Source organism: Ahaetulla prasina, chromosome 7 (genome assembly GCF_028640845.1).
Source record: "Ahaetulla prasina isolate Xishuangbanna chromosome 7, ASM2864084v1, whole genome shotgun sequence".
NCBI classification, from domain to species: domain Eukaryota; kingdom Metazoa; phylum Chordata; class Lepidosauria; order Squamata; family Colubridae; genus Ahaetulla; species Ahaetulla prasina.
The window spans coordinates 81,025,815-81,046,584 of record NC_080545.1 but is presented as its reverse complement, the minus strand read 5'-3'; the positions used below and the strand labels follow the sequence as shown (position 1 = coordinate 81,046,584).

The following is a 20,770-nucleotide window of genomic DNA, read 5'->3' as shown; positions in this document are numbered from 1 at the left end:
TCAGGCTAATTTTAAATAAGTTTTTTAAATGGTATTTTAACCTGTATATTTGTATTGTTGGTTTTATCTTGCCTGTACACCGCCCTGAGTCCTTCGGGAGAAGGGCGGTATAAAAATCAAATAAATAATAATAATAATAATAATAATAGCAATAGCATTTAGACTTATATATTGCTCCATAGTGCTGTGTAGCGCCCTCTGGGTACTATAAAATGTCAGCATATGCCCTCAACAATCTCGATCTTCATTTCATCGACCTCAGAAGATTGGAAGGCTAAGTCAACCTTGGGCCCCATCAGAATCGAACTCCAGGCTATGGCAGACATTATATTTCTGTGCACTACAGTACCCTTATTACCCTTATCCTACCATTGACTACTCACCAGTCAGTTCAACATGCATTTCCTCTTCTTGGTTGTTGAGGGCATTATACAGGATTTGGGCTGTGCAGATTATCAGGTCGTGGCTCTTTACCATATCTGAGAAGAATAGCTTCTGGATGCTGTCACCACAAACAGATGTAATTTGGAATTGACTTTGTAAGAAACTGAACTCATTCTTCAGATGTTGGTCAACTAGAGGTACCTGCCAGGACAAAGTTGCTGTAATGAAATATTTTCCAGGGGATAAAACAGACACCATTGGGCTCCGTACGTTTCCAAAATATTTTGAAAGAGGCGTTTTTGAACTGGAAAGAGAACAATTCTTTTCTGTTAAAGCAACTCCTTTTCTTCAGACGTACATGTACCTGAAGACAAAAAAAGCTGCTCCTTTGTTTTAACTTGTGCAAAAACCTGGAAAAGGGGGTGCTTTTAAAATTAACAGAGGTGTTTTACTTGTTTGAGGTCCAAACCGTTTCTTCTCTGAGCTGTTTGTAATCCAAGAAGTCATGGATTTTGGAAAATGATTTTCCACCACCCTCTATATACTGGTACTTACTGTGTTGACTATCACAACCACCTTGTTCTTATCTTGACTCTCCAAGTGCTTCTTGCAAACATAGACAGCTGCTCGAGTCTTTCCAGCTCCTGTTGGCAGACATATGATTATATTCTTTCCTTCCAAAGCAGGCCCAATCACCTCCCACTGATAATCACGCAGTTCCATTGGATCACGTTTAGAAAACCTACAAAAGAAAGAAAGAAAGGAAAATAGTAATGAAGGTGTGCATGAGCCAAACCAATTCAGCCCAATCTTCTAAGTCCGTGATGGCGAGCCTAAGAGGTGGCACACAGCGCCCTCTGTGGGCACACTAGCCATCGCCCTAGTTTAATTCTGCTGTGCATGCGCGCATGCTTCCCATTGGCTAGCTGGTCTTCAGATCTCTGCTGCCTCATCCCAGAATAGCTCGCGCATCTCCCCCCCACACCACCCAGCTGTAACAGACAAGCAGAGCTGGTAGCCAGCATCCCCCCCCAAACCCAGTCCACGATGCGTGACAGTCATGCACAGACAACAATAATAATAATAACAACAGAGTTGGAAGGGACCTTGGAGGCCTTCTAGTCCAACCCCCTGCCCAGGCAGGAAAACCTACATCATCTCAGACAGATGGTTTTACTGTGGAACCGGTTGGCAGTTAGAAAATTTTACTACTAACAGAGATACAAAAGTGGGCAGTAGGTATAAAAAGGTTGACTACCCCTGCTGTAGGCAGACAGCCTAGAACTGTTAGAAACCAGTTCTTGAAGGTGGAGCAACCTTTCCAAAAATATCCTATTATTCGGATAAAGTATTTGGTTTGCTGGTTTTGAAAATCTTACCATCTAGTTCCATTGTCTTTTGATTTACTGAATTACACTTTCATGCCTATATTTTTCCACTTTCTGTACAGGCAGTCTTCGACTTACAACAGTTTGTTCGTGATCATTCAAAGTTACAACAGCACTGAAAAAAGTGACTTGTGACCATTTCACACACTTATGACCATTGCACCATTCCTTGGTCACGGGATCAAAATTCAACCGCTTGGCAATTACCAGTAGCTCATATTTATATGTTGGCTGCAATGTCCCAGGGTCAACTGATCGCCTTTTGCAACCTTCTGACAAGCAAAGTTAATGGGAAAACCAGATACACTTCAGAACCCTGTTACTAAATTAACAACTGCAGTGATTCACTTAACAACTGTGGCAGGAAAGGTTGTAAAATGGAGCAAAACTCACTTAACAAGTGTTTCGCTTAGCAACAGAAATGTTGGTCTCAATTGTGGCTGTAAGTTGAAGAGTTTCGGTGTTGCCTTGTGTTATCAATGCCTTAAGAAGTCAATTTTAAAAGTTTTGGTGACTGACAGGGAAAGTATCCATGAACTATTCAACAGAAAACCAAAAGTGTTCTTTATATATCAACAATATCAGTTATACATCATATATAAGGGCCTCTGTGGCTCAGGCTGCTAATGCAGTCTGTTATTAACAGCAGCTGCCTGCAATTACTGCAGGTTCAAGTCCCACCAGGCCCAAGATTGACTCAGCCTTCCATCCTTTATAAGGTAGGTAAAATGAGGACCCAGATTGTTGGGGGCAATAAGTTGACTTTGTATATAATATACAAATGGATGAAGACTATTATTGCTTGACATAGTGTAAGCCGCCCTGAGTCTCCGGAGAAGGGTGGGATATAAATGCAAATAAATAAATAAAATAAATAAATATATAATGGAGCTAACTCTGGAACTTTGGAAGTATATTTGGGTGACCATTCAACAGAACAGTTGTCATGGTGGGTATGGCTTTAATTAAAAGGCAATGTAATAAGTTGCTCTCCCAAAATATTCTCTTCCACGTTGCTCTATTTTTGTTTTAATAAGTGGACATACTTCAGAGCACTGAGTTAACAGCTACGCTCTTATTCCCCCCAACCCCCAGGGTATTCGGAGCATTTTGGGGACATGCTGGCACATAAACATGATATTAGAAGTTAATACTTTGCTTTGGAAAAGTTTATATAATGCTTTAGCTTTCTTTAAATCAAAATTTTATTTATTTTATGTGCACACAATCATATATATGTACAGATGTTGGTCAGGGTCCTTAAAAATTTACCTTAAAAACCTTATCTATCTATCTATCTATCTATCTATCTATCTATCTATCTATCTATCTATCTATCTATCTATCTATCTATCTATCTATCTATCTATCTATCTATTTGAACTAGTTTTACATGCAGGGGGGAAGAGAATCTCTCTCTCTCTCTCTCTCTCTCTCTCTCTCTCTATATATATATATATATATATATATATATATATATATATATGCATATATATATACACAGACACACACATAGTATAATATAATGTATAATGTGTGTGTGTGTGTGTGTGTGTGTGTGAATATGTATTATGTATATATATATATATACACACACACATACATACACACACACACACACACACATACATATATGAAAATAAAGAGAAAAACAACTAAAAGGAATTACAAACTATCAATACATATCACATATCGATTAAATATTTAAAAGTATTGAAATTAAAGAAAAAATGGTAATACTCGATTATTGTAAAAAGTCATGAAATCTATGCAAAAGGAAAACATACTACATCCTTTTTTGACCAACAGATAACATTTCCTTTTTGAATTAAATAAATTAAACATCTCTTGAATCCAGTCCTTAATATCAGAATTATATTACATTCAGGTTTTTCAAAATATTCTCTTAGCAGCATCCCAAGCCCAATGTTACCATACCTCCTAAAACTATCAGTTTCAAAGTCTTTTAAATTATTCCAAAAAGTTGTCAGTGACTTTAAGAATGCTGTATCTAATATTAAGCATAAATGGAAATAACATGATATGCAAAGAAACCCAATGTATTATAACCCGTAAACAATTAAAATATTTACAGCCGAGAAGCGAATGAACAATTCACTGCAAACCATCTCAAATTATATACATAATTATATACATACCGTTTCAATAGCCTGACCTGAATGCAATAGAAAAGGCTTCTGCATACGAAGCCCATTTACAAAGTTTTCTCTTGCATAGCTTTCTATTATGCCCAGTGAGAGCTTGAAACGAAACCAAAAATGCTCCGGTGTTCAGATGGTGGAGCTCCAGCCAAGGGGGATCTCAACAGCCACATAAATAGGCTTGGCAAACCACTTACCTTCCAGACACTCAACTTTTGCCCAACTTCCCCCTCAATACTACTGAATCCCAAACGAGAAGAATCTGGTAGATTCTTCCTTATTAAGTTCTGGTTGACTTTCTTCCTGTTTTTAAAAAGGAAGTACGTGTAAACAGAAACCCTGTCTTCTTTGAATGTCAGTAATTAAACTATCATGACTTTTAAAAGCACAGGAGTGATTTGTCTCTTTGTGCAACTTACCCTCAAATCAAACTATTCTCAGGAGAATTGCTAATTGCACTATCCATTTGCACATGGAAAGCAGAGGGATGTTGGGGGCAGGGATCCCAGGCTCCAATAACGAGGTCCCTACATCCTCTCCCCACAACATTCTCTTCCTCTACTGTCTGCAACTCCCAAGAGCCCCAATGATGAAGCAGTTGGGGTGCTGTACAAGGACTGGAGGAATGATCCAAGTCCAGCCTCAGCCCTGGAAGTTACACAGCAATTTTTGGTCAGTTAGTTGTATCCCACTACCTCACAGGGATGTGGTGAGGAAATAACTGAACGAAAGAATGCTGGGATCATTGTCTTAAGTTTCTGGATACAAAGTGGGAAGAAGAATTGCTACTACTATGCTAGGCAGCTAGGCTAATTGGTAAATAGGCTACCATCTGCTTTCTTGTTCCTCTTTGCCCTAATTATATTTATCCAACATCTTCTTAAAATTCCCAGTGTTGGAACTTCTGGAGGCAAGTTGTTCCACTGATTAATTGTTCTGACTGTCAGGAAATTTCTCTTTAGTTCTAAGTTGCTTCTCTCCTTGATTAGTTTCCACCCATTGCTTCTTGTTCTGCCCTCAGGTGCTTTGGAGAAAAGCCCGACTCCCTCTTCTTTGTGGCAACCCCTGAGATATTGGAACAATGCTATCATGTCTCCCCTAGTCCTTCTTTTCATTAAACTAGACATACCCAGTTCCTGCAACCGTTCTTCATGTGTTTTAGCCCCCAGTCCCCTAATCTTCTTTGTTGCTCTTCTCTGCACTTTCTAGAGTCTCAACATCTTTTTTACATCATGGCGATCAAAACTGAATGTAGTATTCCAAGTGTGGCCTTACCAAGGCATTATAAAGTGGTATTAACACTTCACGTGATCTTGATTCTCTCCCTCTGTTTATGCAGCCCAGAACTGTGTTGGCTTTTTTGGCAGCTGCTGCCCTGACTTAGCCCTCTCCTGCTCTGTTTTCTATCTGTACTTTTAGGCATGGCAGCTAAGACATATGATGAAAACCAAATTCCCTATCAGCATGAGAAGGCTGGCTCAATAAGAAATGTAAGATTTTATTATGCCGATCAAGCTTCTGGAACGGAACCAGAAGTGAATGTTAAAGAGAAAGACAAATAAAAGATTGATGCCTGCAGGGTTTACCTCAGTGACTTTTCCTCCAGATAAGAATATACAGACCAAGAAAAGCTAAAAGGCCAGAATGCAGGCTATTTCTCTGAAAATATCAAGAATCTAATCCCCACCTTTGTTATTGGTTTCCTGCAACCACAATTCCAGATCCCCCCTTAGCTGGCTTTAGAGGTAGCAGATAAATAGGTGCTTTCCTCCTGGGGCATAGAGAGACACAATGATGCGAGTTCTCCTCCCTTTTTAAAAGCTGTTTTTAAAGAAGTTTCTTTGCTCTTGATTAGCAATTTAGCATGAGGCTTTCCAGGGTTGTTTCTGCACAGGACTTAGATTAGCAGGTTTAAAGTTTGGCTTTCCTTTAACCCTTTTGGCCCTGAATCTTTTAGAATGAGGTTTCACTCCATTCATTACACTAAATGTTTTATTTCCTGTTCAAATGCCTATTACGTTTCTTTCAACCTCTATTTGGGTTTGCCTGTGTAGAGCAATATTTTTGGTCCTTTTGAGAAATACCCACATCTTTAAGTTTAATCAGCAACACTGGGAAAGCATAGTGTCACAAGCTTTGTCCATGCGTCCATTGGTGTCAGAATTCACTGTGAAGGTTTGTGGGAAATAAAAGGAACTATTTTCTATGGATGAGTTTACATATGGCAAACACAAATGTAATTTGCAATTAAGTATGTTGTGTGAACCTAGTCAATCAGTTTGTAAACCAGAATATAAGGATTGGGGTGTTGTGTAAACACAAACCCACTTAAACCTTTGGGTCCAAAATGCCCTATCCTATTGAAGTTAAAGTCTACTTCATATTTTAAAATGTACTTATGGCCAGCCAGATAAAACTATTATAGACATTGTATCAGGGAAGCTGTACCTATATATTTTATTAATAGGCATATATTTGTGAACTACAACTTTTTTCATCAAATATGATTTAAAACTATTATGCTACAATATTTAGCTTGCTCTGCTTTTGTAAATTTTGATGCTTTTATCACAATATAGTACTTTTATCTTATTTATCATTAAATAGTTTAAGTTTACATGAATTTGTTTTAGGAAACTGCAGATATTTAATTGGCAAATAATATCTCTAGGGTTAAGTTGCTTCCTTACACTTTCAGTAAGATACTCAGTTCTAATCCATGCTAATTCAGTGATGGTTCAGCTATGATACAGTTAGTCCTTGACTTATGACCATAGTTGAGCCTAGCAATTATGGTTATAGGTTGTGGCTGTCGTGAAGTTGGTCATCATCTGACTGACCCAATTTTACAACTTTTTTCCATTGCGGTCATTAAGTGAGTACAGCAATTACAACATAGCATTGTTTGCTATGGACCAGTTTTTGCTGTAATTAGAAGTAAATGGCAACTTTTGGCAAAACCATAGTAAATTGCAGTCACATAACCACAGGGCACTGCAAACAATTGTAAATGTGGCCCAGTGGCTGAATGTCCAAAACATGGTCATGTGACTGCAAGGGGGGGTGCCCAACTGTCAGAACTTTGAAACCAGGTGATGAGGACCTTTTGGGAGAGCAGGAGTCTGATAATTCAATAGATGCTATGGCTAAGAAAAATCCAACTGCTTTTGAAAGTGATCACAATCCAGTTGTGAAATTTGTGTAACTTAATCCCTCTCAATTATTTGGTGAAAGAAATTTCTATGAGAATATTTCTTTTGGGGGTATTCAGTTATCAAACTTCTTTTATACTTCTAATTTTTTTTTTAAAAGATAGGAATCTAATAAAATATAAAAAGTTCCTTTTAAAGGTTCCTTGCAGTATTCTTAGCAGCAATAAGCAGTTTGCCATTGCCTTCAAATGGTCCATAAAAATAAATGAAGCCATAAAATTAATTGTACTGCGGATTTTGGAATAAGGATAGTGTTGCAGCAAGAACAAAATAGCTTTCTCTTTTTAATAACATAAATACAATTCTTATGAGTTCTTATTATCAAATTGTTACCATAATATAGATTGCTACTTAGTTTTTCTCAATTTCAGTGGGAACTGTACAGAGATAGTTAGCATAGAGTATGAAAGCTTTTATTTTTTTTAAATGGGAGATTTGCTGCCATTTCTCTTTCTTTCGATGAACGTTATATCCTTATTGGTATCACAAGAGTTGGTAAAGCCTGCTTTGAATAACAGTAGTCTCCCTCAACATTCCAATATAAATTTGACCATTTTAATTGTCAAACTATAATATGAAATCATCAACTTCCTTGATAATTTTCTTTGGACTCCTTTTCTCCTTCTTTATAATATCATTGGATAATAAAGATTTTGCTACCTGAACACTTTTGGGTATATCTTACATTTTGGCTGCCGATCACAAAAGCAACCTGTAATAATTTAACCTATCATGTACCTTTTTATATAAATCTTCTATTTTTACACAGTAGACTCCTTCAGGAACTTCTGGCTATGCTGTGCACATGAAAGCAACATACGGCAACATGGAACTGTTGTTGAAACACATCCAGCGCAGCAAGTACAACTGAAATATATGTGGAGATCTCAAAGCAGTGGCTCAGCTGCTTGGAATGCAGCTCTGATATATCAAGTACTGCAGAGGTGGCATTCAGCAAGTTCTGACAAGTTCTGGAGAACCGGTAGCAGAAATTTTGAGTAATTCAGAGAACCGGTAAATACCACCTCTGACTGACCAGGCTCCCATCTCTTCTCTGCCTCCGGAGGCAGAGCTGATCAGGAGGAAATGGGGATTTTGGGGTGGGAATGGAGATTTTACAGTATCCTTCAGGAGTGGGGTGGAAATGGAGATTTTACAGTATCCTTCCCCTGCCGCGCCCAACATGCCACGCCTACAGAACCAGTAGTAAATTTTTTTGAATCCCACTACTGAAGTACTGTATGTGACTTCAGGAAATTTACAAGTAGTACATAGGCGCTACAATACTTTTGAAATTATGTCCTTTAGCTTCAGGTGCTGAGAAGCATACAGTGCATTCAGAAAGTATTCAGACCCCCTTCACTTTTGTCAATTTTGTTGTGCTGCAGCCTGATTCTACAGTTGTTGAAATTCATCCCCCCCCCTCATTAATCTGATGGGCTGGCTGCTAAAACGAAGCAAGGTTGTGGCCTACACTTGAAAGGAGACCGGGAAGCCTGTAATTGTGGAGTCTGTCTGCCAAGAACAAAGAATATGCTTATTCACAGACAATATGCATGTGTAACATTTGTAGCAATTCTAGGTGATTAGAGGACTGATAACAGTAACAAAGAGTTAGACATCCTGCATAGCTAAGCTAAAAGTTAGGAGTAGAGATGGCCTGGAGCAAATAGAAGGTGCATTAGATAACTCCTGGAGCATTCATTAGCCAACTTTTAGGAATAGGGACGGCTAGAGACCAATAGAACATATTGTTAGATCATTACTAACATGTTTATTAGATGAACGGTTTATCAGATGAAGGGTTGCAGGAACTCGGTATGTTTAGTTTAATGAAAAGAAGGACTAGGGGAGACATGATAGCAGTGTTCCAGTATCTCAGGGATTGCCACAAAGAAGAGGGAGTCAAACTATTCTCCAAAGCACCTGAAGGTAGGACAAGAAGCAATGGATGGAAACTCATCAAAGAGAGAAGCAACTTAAAACTAAGGAGAAATTTCCTGACAGTTAAAACAATTAATAAGTGGAACAACTTGCCTCCAGAAGTTGTGAATGCTCCAACACTGGAAATTTTTAAGAAAATGTTGGATAACCATTTATGTGAAATGGTATAGAGTTTCCTGCCTGGGCAGGGGGTTGGACTAGAAGACCTCCAAGGTCCCTTCCAACTCTGTTGTTATGTTATGTTATGTTATGTTATGTTATGTTATGTTATGTTATGTTATGTTATGTTATGTTATATTTCTTATTATCCTGCCTTGTCCCACCTTCTGCTTTAGTGAAATTGTATAAAGCTTTCTTAATCCTTTGTTTTGGGCTCTTGGCATTTTGGCCAGGAGCCCTTTTCTTGGAACGTTCCAATAAAAGGAAAGAAAACCTGCACCTCCTGTCTAGTGTCCTTCATTGGCCTCAGCATCAGGCTCAGATCTGAACTGAGGGCCACAAATCCACATTCAGTATCTCATAATGACAAAGTGAAAACAGAATCTTAGATTCTATAAATTTATAAAAAAGAAAAAAAACTCTGAAATAATCATATGTGCCTAAATTATTCAAACCCTTTGCAACAACACATGAAATTTAGCTCTGGGGCCTCCCATTTCCCTTGATCATTGCTGACATTTCTACATCTTGAATGGAGTCAGCCTATGTTAAATTAAATGGATTGGACATGATTTGGAATGGCACACATCACCTTTCCATAGAAGGTGCCACATCTGACAATCCGTACTGTAGCAGAACAAAAGCCATGAGGTCAAAGAAACTGTCTGCAAAGCTCCAAGACAGGATTATTGCAAGACACAGATCTGGGGAAGATACCGTAAAAATTTCTGCTGCATTGAAGGTTCCTAAGAGCACAGTGGCCTCCATAATTCTCAAATGGAAGAAGTTTGGCGTAACTAGGACTCTTCCAAGAGCTGGTTGCCTGGTCAAACTGAGGAATGGGGGAGAAAGAGAAGGGACCAAGAACACAATAGTCACTCTGACTGTGCTCCAGAGATCCTGTGTGGAGATGGGACAGAGTTCCCTTTACTGCAGCCCTCCACCGATCTGGGCTTTATGGTTAGATGAAGCCACTCCTCTGTGCAAAACACATGAAAGTCCACTTGCAAAAAAGCACCTGAAGGACTCTCAGAGGAACAAACACTAAGGGGGCTTTCTATGGATCTATGGAGATCTCAATCATCCAGAGATCATGGTTGCCCCAAAGTGCTTCTTCAAGAGGCAACTGGACTTTCCAATTTTTCTTTGAAGACGTTTCGCTTCTCATCCAAGAAGTGTCTTCAGGACTTTCATGAGTTTCATACTTTCTGAATGTACTGTAAATCTTCAATACAGATAGATCTTGATTAATGGAATAAATGAAGCTTACAAAACAGCTGTATTATTCAATTTTTTTGTGAAAATATCTACAGATCCCTCACATCCTGAACATAAATTGTTTCAACTTCTATCCTCAAAAAGGCGCTATAGGGCACTGCACACCAAAACAACTAGACACAAGGACAGTGTTTTCCCAAATGCCATCACTCTGCTTAACAACTAATTCCCACAACACTGTCAAATAATTTACTATGACTGTATTACTATTATTCTTCTCTTCCTTACTAGTCTCTCCCTCTTCCCATTTATTACTATAACCATGTTGATTGTATCTTTTAATTATATTGTTTTTATTTGTTTCCTATTACGATTTGATAGCTTATTATTTTATTTATTTATTATTTCAACTTTTATACTGCCCTTCTCCCGAAGGACTCAGAGCGGTTTACAGCCAAGTAAAAGCAAACTACAAATGTTAAGAGCAATTTTAAAAAACTAATTTAAATTGGCCGAAATGTAAAAATTTGCTAAAACCCATTAAAAAACTAATTAAAACTATTAAAAACTATTAGGCAAGTCCTGCTCGATGAAATAAAAGAGTCTTCAGCTCATGCTGGAAGGCTCGGAGGTCAGAGTTGGCGCAACGTTGGAGGTAGTTCGTTCCAGAGGGCTGGGCCCCCCACAGAGAAGGCCCTCCTCCTGGGGGTCGCCTGCAGACATTGTCTGGCTGACGGCATCCTGAGGAGACCCTCTCTATGGGAGCGCACTGGTCGATGGGAGGCCACCGGTGGCAGCAGGCGGTCCCGTAACCTTGACTATCACTATGTTTTGTATTTTTTTTTATTCTTGATGAATGTATTTTATTGTCCTTTTGTACACTGAGAGCATATACACCAAAAACAAATTCCTTCTGTGTCCAATCACACTTGGCCAATAAACAATTCAAGTCAATTCAAGTCAAATTCAATTCAATTCAAAGGGACGTGCATAAGAGCACCAACGTGCCTACCATTCCTGTCCTAATGTTTCCTTTGACTGTATTCAATTACATAGTTATGATTATATTTATGCTTATATATCGTATAGTTATTTCATGCTTATGCTTATATATACTGTTGTGACAAATAAATTCAATTCAATTCAATTCAATTCAATTCTATTCAAGCCATGTGTCTAGGGAAAATAAGGTAATTGTTTGTGGCTTGAGGGAAATACCCAATTAAAAAAACGTAAACGTCAATTTTGACGTTTGATGTTTCGATTTTGAAAATATACCAGCAAAACGATTAGAATACACTTAGAATAATTTTTATTTTTTTAACTAAGCCGCAGTAGTTATAGAGAGCAAAGCCAAAACCAAAGAGTTCTGAAAACATTATTTCTCCTTGACAGACAGACAGACTGACTGACCTCCCCCCGCCCACCCCCTAATTTAAAATAAGTACACCCAGTGAACTAACCACAAGCGGGATGGACAGAGACATACACACCCCGAAGTGTTCCAGCACGTGACGAACCTCCGGCAGTTTTTCCGCCCCGGGGAAGTATCCTACTACAATACCCGTCATGCTTTGCGCTGACGCCGGTTCCCATCTGGAGACGGGAGAAGCGCGCGCAGGCGCCTTTTGGCGGTGGGGGGGAAGCGCGCGGGTGCGCGCGTGTCTGTATTGGCGGCCGGGGAAGGTGGCGGAGCGAGCGCCCTTCCCTGGCTCCTTCTCCTCTCTCTCTCTCTCTCTCTCTCCCTTCCTTCCCCGTCCATTCATTGCTGCTCTGCGGGACTGTCCGCGCCCTTCTTTCCCGCCATGGAGGCGCTGATCCCGGTCATTAACAAGCTGCAGGACGTCTTCAACACGGTGGGCGCCGATATCATCCAGTTGCCGCAGATCGTGGTGGTCGGGACGCAGGTGAGGCAGGCGGGGCCTGAGCCAGGGGTGACCTCCGCCCGGGCTGGAGGCGAACAGATGCCCTTGGGGGAGCCCTCCAGCCGGGGCTGGGGCGGGGGAGAGCGGGGCGTTTCAGTATGAGATGCGGGTGCTGGAGAGATGGGTTTCCTTCCTGTTCTTGGAGGTGGAGGGGGGGTTTGAGAGGGAAGGAAATATTGGCTGGCCAATGCGGGTCTTGCAACGTGTTGGGGGGGTTGTTTTAGTTGTGGTGGTGGTTGTTATTTCTCATACTCTAAATGTATATGCCGCCCAACTCCCAGCCAGACTGGCAGGTGTGCAAAAAAATAATAATTGTAAAAATGCATTTATGGCTGTTGCAGTTGTGATTAGCATGGGCAGCCTTCCAGTGGTAGGAGACTGGAAGTGAGCTTTATTGTAATTGCATTGGAAGTATTTAGAGAGGCTTCTTGAGGTGTAGCCTGGTTAAGTTTTATATAAATAAGTTAAGCGGTCGGGATGTGTTTATTTAGTGATATTAAGAGCTGCATTGACATAAACACCCTTTTCTTTTCTTTTTTTGGAACCCCGTTGTTATTCCCCTCCCAGAATGAAAGAAGCCATGCGGAGAGACTCTTTCCAGTCCTGACTTAATAATTAATAATTCCCCCCTTTGCTAGCAAATTAATGGGAGCACAACAGGCCTGGCATCCTGAAAGCTGCAAATAGGCAATATCAATTTTGGGGATAGCACCTTAAAATCAGGAGTCCTCCCAACTCTTCAGCTCATTGAACCCTTCAGATTGTTCATCGATTCCCAAACATTGTATGAAAAAAATTAAACAAATTCTATTTGAATAGCACCGTTACTAACAATAATAACAGTAACCCCTTGGATAGTGTCAGCAGTCCTTGGGGGTTGATACCGACCACTTTAGGGAAAGCTGTATTAAGGCTATATTTTAAGGTTATCAAAAGGCCTCTGGTGATTTGTTTTGCTTGTTAAATCCTAAGGATGGGATTAGTCAAGTTTGTTAAACCGTTTACGGTAACTAACATTTAAACTGGATGAGAGAAGATGCCTATATACTAAGAGAAGTTTGTAGGCCTTTTGTGTCTGGCATAGTATATGCTGTCTGGAACTACTATGCATGAACTACTATGCTTGCAACAACTGTGTTAAATAGGTTTGTATGCTGTCACTTTATAAACAAGGAAATGCACATTGTAAACACATGCATTCTTATATAGACAGTATTTAGGTGCTATGGAGAGATTTGGAAGTGATAATGAGAAATATTTTATTCAGAGAACAATTAGGGGATGCTGTAAACAGCGATTATTCTGTCAGTTGCTTGCAGAGGTGAGTAACTAGGGAAAATATAAACGCCACACCCTGTTCTTCAGAGGAAAATATGTATAAATTATGATTGATAAATAAGAGTTAAAACTTTAGAAACCACAAGAGATCAGATCTTAGTGGTAAGAATTCAGGGCTATAATATTGTGAAAATATTATAGAGAGTATAATAGAGAATATGAAAATCAGAAGGTTAATACATTTCTTTATTAAATTTAGTTGTCACTCAACCTTGTCTAAAGTGACGCTAGGCAGCTTACATTTTAATATAGGTTGTTGTTAGCTGCCAAGTCGTGTGTGACCCATCGCGACCTTCCTGTCCTCTACATTTTAATATATACAGAAATATAAAATTTATAAATATAAAAACAAACTGACAAAGGATCATATACATAGATAGCATTTGCCAGGAAAAAAAATAGAGTATTTCAGTTAACAGATTCATATTAAAAAGGAAAAGGTTCCCCTCGCACATATGTGCATAATTTAAAATATAATTGTTTATAAACTATTTCACTTTTTTGCTACGTGTGCTAGTTCTGGAGAAGAAGAATAATATATTCCAGTGACTGCCATTTTCATTTGGCCTTATCTGTAACTTCCAATTGGTATCACTTAAATTCCTTCCAGCATAACTTTGTACCTATAAAGACAAGAAACTTGATTTTTTTTTAAAAAAAAAGCTGGAATCTCATAGAGAAGAGATCTATGTACATAATAACAATCTGAGTTTTTTCATAGCATGTGTACAGGCTTTATGAGAAGTATATTGTAATGTGTCATTTTTTTCAGGAGAAAAAAACAGTTTAGAGCATTTCAATGTAAGAGATTTTTTTTATAGTAAATTCAGGACTAAATTTACTGAGATATTGGTCTGTCGCAGCTAAACTTGTACAGAGAAAGTTTGAACAGCTCAGTCTTCCTCTCCCAGAAACTGTCTAGATTCATACCTACCTTGACTTGTCTTGGTATAGCCCTTTGGTAGTTTTCTTGCTCATTCATTCATTCCAATCAATCAATCAGTTTCTATAGCTGCCCATTTCAATCAATGATTCTGGGTTGCTTACTGTTCAAAAATATATTACAGTTAAAACATTGAAAATATTTTTAGACAGTAAAAACTGATGAAAGCATCCAGAATAAATATACAGCCCTGTTATTGCTGCCATCTATCTTCCTTTACCTTTTCCTTTACCTTTCTCCAACTTTCTGCACTTCTACATTGAATGCTTTCATCAATTACCAGTAAATAACTCACCTTGTACAACATTCTTAGCAGAGTAGCACAAGATGCCATTTAAGGTTTCAAATATATCAATTATATCACCTCAGAGAAGCTGACAAAGATGGGATGGTTGTCCGCTATGGTGGACTATGTAAAGGAAGACAACTTTCCAACGCAGTAGTCTACCAACTAACACCTTTCATCATATTCCACAGCTTCATACCAAAGAGAATTAGGCAATGTGATGAAACATACAAGACTGCACCTACATGAAGATATCCTAGGATCTTCCATTAGGCAATTTCCAGCTATTTCCCAAAATGCATAAGCCAGGCATCTTGGACATTCCATTGTTGTAGAACTATGATAACTGGAATATTAGGCTTGGGATTAGGTTATCTGATGGACCCTCTCTTGCCGATCACATCCACCTGACCCACTATAATGGAGAGGCAAGGAATGTTGTGGTCCTGTTCCTAAGGAAATACGTCTGGCATGACCCAGAAGAAGGGTCTTCTCCGTGGTGTCTCCCTCCCTCTGGAACATCATCCCTCTGGAAATTAGATTGGCTCCCGCTGACACTCTTTCAGAAGGCCCTGAAGATGTGGTTCTGCCAGTGGGCATTGGGAACCCATAGCAGGATGGATACCATTAAATGGCTGGTACAAGTGTGTGTTGTCGCCAGAGTGAGGGATTGTTTTATTATTTTAATTTTATATTTCTTTTATATTGCGTTTTTATTTCCTGTCAGTCGCCTTGAGTCATTGTGAGTGAGTAGAGGGCAATATAAATTATCAAAATAAAATAAAATAAAATAACAACATAACAATGCATTATATTGTACACACCGTATAGCAAAGATTTTGGGTTCTGTTATATATTCTAAGTGGAAAACTAGTTTATGTGCATATAAATATATTTGATTAATATACCTTTTTAAAGAAATTATTGCTGATAATTTCATGCCATGGTAGCTCTGCTAAGTCACATTTCCCAGAAGCCCTATCATCAGTTGTGAATAATGAGCATTATTGGAGTTGTAGGGCTGAATGTAAATTCCACCCTGGATATAATTGGATATGTGAGATTTAATTCAATGGAAACACATTTTAACTGTAGGATATACATTTAATGAATAAATAAATGTATCCGAAGCATATCATAAAATACAGGTCTTCAGTTGCCTTGTTTTTTCTCTTGTCTTCTAGGGCCTGCATCCTGATCTGCATTCCAGTCAGAATCAGATGAACTCTTAAATTTGATTCCTCTTATCGTTGGTTTGTCTTGTCATCCTTTTCTGCCACCATATATTGGTGTCAGTACTTGGTTTCTTGCTTTCTTCCATTCAGTCTTACTGTATTATCAAAACAAAAAAACCCCACCTGTAATTTTTTTTATTTTTATTTATATCCCACCCTTCTCCGAAGACTCAGGGCGGCTTACACTGTGTTAAGCAATAGTCTTCATCCATTTGTATATTATATACAAAGTCAACTTATTGCCCCCAACAATCTGGGTCCTCATTTTACCTACCTTATAAAGGATGGAAGGCTGAGTCAACCTTGGGCCTGGTGGGACTTTAACTTGCAGTAATTGCAAGCAGCTGTGTTAATAACAGACTGTCTTAGTCCGTTAAGCCACCAGAGGCCTACAGATTGATATAATTTGGGTGCAAGAGCTTCTAAATATTTTGCCATTGCCATCTTCTGCATCTTTCCCCCCTGCCTTTTAGTTGGTTCTGGAGCCTGGATAATCTTGGTTATTTTCCATCCTAGATCTTACCAAGTCCAATTCTGCCAAGCTTTTTCTAGATAACTGAAGATTGGCTAGGTTCTATCAGTTTTATGAACTTGTTATAAAGGCTGTTCATAAAATGTGTGGCAAGTATAGTAGTAACCTGGATCCAAAAGTTGATTTCCCCAAATATACCAGAAAGTAATCAGAAGTGTCCCCAGCTGAGCAGCCTATACATTTTGGAGATTGAAGTTGAATACATTTAGATATGACCAGATTGGAGACAGATAGTTTATTCAATAAATAATTTCCAGCAAGATAATATTGGCCTTTATTGAGAAATTTCTACCATTGTTAGAAAAGCATGGCACTATTTGTGCCTATATAAATAGGAAAGCCCGCCTTATCTTCTAATCTTATAAAGTAAAATTAGGAATAGGATTTATAGGCCTCTGAGATATAATTTTAGCTGGGTGAGGCACTTTTAATCCTTTGCCAAATATCCCACAGGTGCTTTTTCACGAGGCAACTGAACTTTCTGGTTTTCTTCAACAACATTTCACTTCTCATCCAAGAAGCTTCTTCAGCTCTTACTAGATGTGGAATAAAAAGATTTATACTCCTTGCAGACAGCTGATCATTTGCATTCTTTTAGTGAGTAGTTAAGGCCACTTGGAGGTTTATCTGTGTCATCAAGATCACCTGAGTGGTGCAATTGGGTGTGGAGTCTTCTTGGAGCTGCTGAAAGGACTGTGTTGTAGATTGGAGATAGATGATGTCGTATTCCTCCCCCTCTGTTGAGAGAGGGCTGTTCAATTTTGACATAGATGACCTCTTTGACCCCTCTTTCAAACCAGTGGTCCTCTCTGTCCAAAATGTGGACTTTTCTGTCTTCAAAAGAGTGGCCTTTGTCTTTTAAATGCAGATGGACTGCTGAATCTAGTCCTGATGCGTTTGTTCTCCTGTGTTGTGCCATGTGTTTATGAAGTGGTTGTTTTGTTTCCCCAATGTACAGATCTGCACATGGCTCACTGCATTGTACTGCATATACCATGTTGCTCAGTTTGTGTCTGGGTGTTTTATCCTTTGGGTGGACAAGCTTCTGCCTTAGTGTATTCTTGGGTTTGAAATATGCACGTATCTTGTGTTGGCAGAAGATCCTCCTGAGCTTTTCCAATATTCCTGCAGCATATGGAATGACAACATTGTTTCGTTTATTGTTCTCTTTGTTGTCTGTTATGGAGGAGCTCCTGTAGGGCCTTTTTTGAGATTTTATGAAGGCCCACTTGGGATAGCCACAAGTTCTGAGGGTTTCCCTTTATGTGTTTTAGTTCTTTTTCTTATTTCTTTCTCCATAGACCTTTGCCAAATACATTTATAAATAGCTAAAGGCCAAAGAAATATGGCTTCCATTGCATTAGGGGTAGATACTGTATAGGTTTTCTGTGTGTGTGTTGACATAAAATGAACTAGAAAGTCAGCAAAGGCTAAAATAAAGAAAAAAGGGTAGCTAAAAATGAATATTTTAAAAAAGTACTTTATTTCATCAAAAACAAAAATTTTGTTGGCATACACTTGTTAATAAGTGTATGCCAGTGTATAAAATGTTGTAGTCTTAGTATAATTTAATAATCAATTACTGACAGAAAAATGGCAGCAACTTAATTCAAATATCAAACACACTGTAGCTCATAGTTTTAATGAAGGGATCTTGTTTGGGCTCCTTATGTATGCATGGAGAAAACCAAATCCATTGAAATCTTTTAATGTTATATCAGTTGCCCTTTAAAAACTGAAATGCAAAGCAATATATGTCAGTTATTTGAATTAATTATGATATGTGTTTATTCAGATAATTTGTGTAGTGTATTACAGAATGGAAAATAGTTTAAATCAATGATTGAAGTATGTATTGTAATCAAATGGGAACTGTGTTATCACATTTATTTCTTGTCTTTATTATTTTGATAAATAACTCAAGGTGGCTAACATACCTAATATTCCTTTCTCTTCCTATTCATGCATCCTGAAGGAGAACCTTGGCTTATTACAATTTTCTGACTCCAGTATTTGCTTATATTAGTTCAAGCATGCTAATTAGGATGATGGAAGTTGTAATCCTCCAACACAGGTGAAGTTGTAACCCAGCGCATATGAAAGACATAGTTGAAAAAGGCTACATTTTGATTGACAAAATTAATCACACAGAGGATACCACACCTTCTGTTTACACCCTAAATTTAATACGTTACCAAAGTCTCATACCTTGTGCTCCCTATCTAGATCAAGAAAACAATACAATAGTTGAAATATTTTTCATAAAATGGTTTCCTGGTCTTGCGATGCATAATGTCCAAAGGTTCCTGTTTTCCTTCCCTTTATTGGAAATAGACCAATCTCACATAAGAAAAACAACATTAAGCTTAATTATTTAAAAAAAGAAAGAAAATACAATGTTCCAGGTAGCATCATTTTTTTTTACAAATAGAGATTTGTTTGTTGTCTGAGAAGATATTAAATAAGTTTTAAATTAATGCTGCAGATTACAAGAAAATTGTATATTTATTTATTTATTTATTTATTTATTTGAATTTTTATACCGCCCTATCTCCCGAAGGACTCAGGGCGGCGTACAGCCAAATAAAAACATAAGAATAATACAAATAAAAACAACAATTGAAAAACTTATTAATTAGGCCGAAATTAAAATATCACTAAAATAGTATAAAACCCCATTAAAACTAAATTTAAAACTAAAAACCCTAGGCTAGCCCTGCGCAAATAAATAGATGTGTCTTAAGCTCGCGGCGGAAAGTTCGGAGGTCGGGAAGTTGGCGCAGCCCTGGGGGAAATCTATATAGAAATCTAGCTTCATTTATACAGGGCAGGGAAGGACTGCGGGATTTTCCACTTTGTTTATTACCCAGAGTCTCTCTCTCCCTCATAGAAATGTGCCTGTGTCATTGCTGGTTACATCATCTCCATCCAGCAAATTATTTCTTCAATGTACAGAGAAGGAGAGGGTTCACATGCTGTTCTCCTAAAAGGGTTAAGATTGGAATAACCCAAGTCTTTGGATTATATGTGCTAATTACCAATAGCACTGTTTCCAGTGACTCTAGAAAGTTCTATACTTGTTCTACACAAGTATAGGGGATGTCAAACTGACGGCCTGCGGGCCGAATGTGTCACTTGCAGGCCACACCCATCCCAGCTCCACGAAGGGGGAAAATGTGAAACGTCACGTGATGGCAACATGATGCTGCGAGACACCCGTGTTCTACTACGGTATACTGTACTTAATGTAAACTATTGTTTGCTATTAGTATCTTTCTCTGCTCTGGCCTGTCTTTTACTTCAGGCGTGCCAGTTAACATTTTAAATGTTCACTGATGTTTGGTAAATAAATATTGGATGATAGTTTTGCTAATTGAAAAGAAGGGTGTGTGTGGTTGCTCTGAGCTGGGGTTGCCTGGGAATGTACTGGAGGCAAGCTTAACTGGAAATCACCCATAATAAAGGCATGAAGGGCTGGTAAGCAAGTAGGCTACTTTCACAATGTTCTCTCGGGCCAGTATCATTCTGTGAACGGAAATTTGTACAGAAGGTTACAGTATCTTTTTACTGAACTGCTTTTCTTGGCTAGCCAGATTTGGCGCATTTATCTTTTATAAGGCACTTTCTACCCTGTTTCCCCCAAAATAAGACATCCTCTGATAATAAACCCAATAGGGCTTTTGAGCACATGGCAATAAGGCCAAGTGCTTATTTCAGGGTTCAAAATATTGAACCCTGGTATTGTAATAGCAATAGCACTTAGACTTATATACTGCTTCATAGTGCTAATAGAGTATGATTGCCAGCAATTCACGCAGGGCAGGAGAAACATGAGATCGTTGTCCAACAATGGCATAGTCTTTGCCTAATGACTGCAACCGGGACTACTGGAATTGCCATTGCTGAGTAGCTTGGTTATGTGATGTTTTGCTTAATGACTGTTTCAGTTAGTGACAAAAATCCAGCCCAATTTGGGTAATTGAGTAAAGAATACCAATAATGGATTTAAGATAATGTCTTATTGAAGGTTAAAGTAAGTTCTTA

The 20,770-nt window shown here is 38.5% G+C and overlaps 2 protein-coding genes across 9 annotated transcripts in view; one reads left to right on the top strand and one right to left on the bottom strand.

Moving 5' to 3' along the window:
* Window positions 1-12,055, bottom strand: part of DHX58 (DExH-box helicase 58) — a 39,113-nt gene extending 27,058 nt beyond the window's left edge. The window contains exons 1-3 of one of the 5 annotated variants that reach the window (XM_058191588.1): window positions 11,961-12,055; window positions 940-1,126; window positions 384-585 (exon numbers count right to left, since the gene is read on the bottom strand). In XM_058191588.1, the coding sequence (XP_058047571.1) occupies window positions 384-585; window positions 940-1,107 (370 nt within the window). In that variant the 5' untranslated portion in view covers window positions 1,108-1,126; window positions 11,961-12,055. Of the gene's footprint in view, window positions 1-383; window positions 586-939; window positions 1,127-3,931; window positions 4,101-4,131; window positions 4,150-11,930 lie in introns of those variants that run through there. The other 4 variants (XM_058191587.1, XM_058191589.1, XM_058191586.1 and 1 more) reach the window with 4 other exon arrangements.
* A 28-nt stretch (window positions 12,056-12,083) lies between these two features.
* DNM1L (dynamin 1 like) overlaps window positions 12,084-20,770 on the top strand; it is a 48,705-nt gene continuing 40,018 nt past the window's right edge. For 2 of the 4 annotated variants that reach the window (XM_058191582.1, XM_058191583.1), the window contains exon 1: window positions 12,085-12,374. In XM_058191582.1, the coding sequence (XP_058047565.1) occupies window positions 12,273-12,374 (102 nt within the window). In that variant the 5' untranslated portion in view covers window positions 12,085-12,272. Of the gene's footprint in view, window positions 12,375-20,770 lie in introns of all 4 variants that reach the window. The other 2 variants (XM_058191581.1, XM_058191584.1) reach the window with 2 other exon arrangements.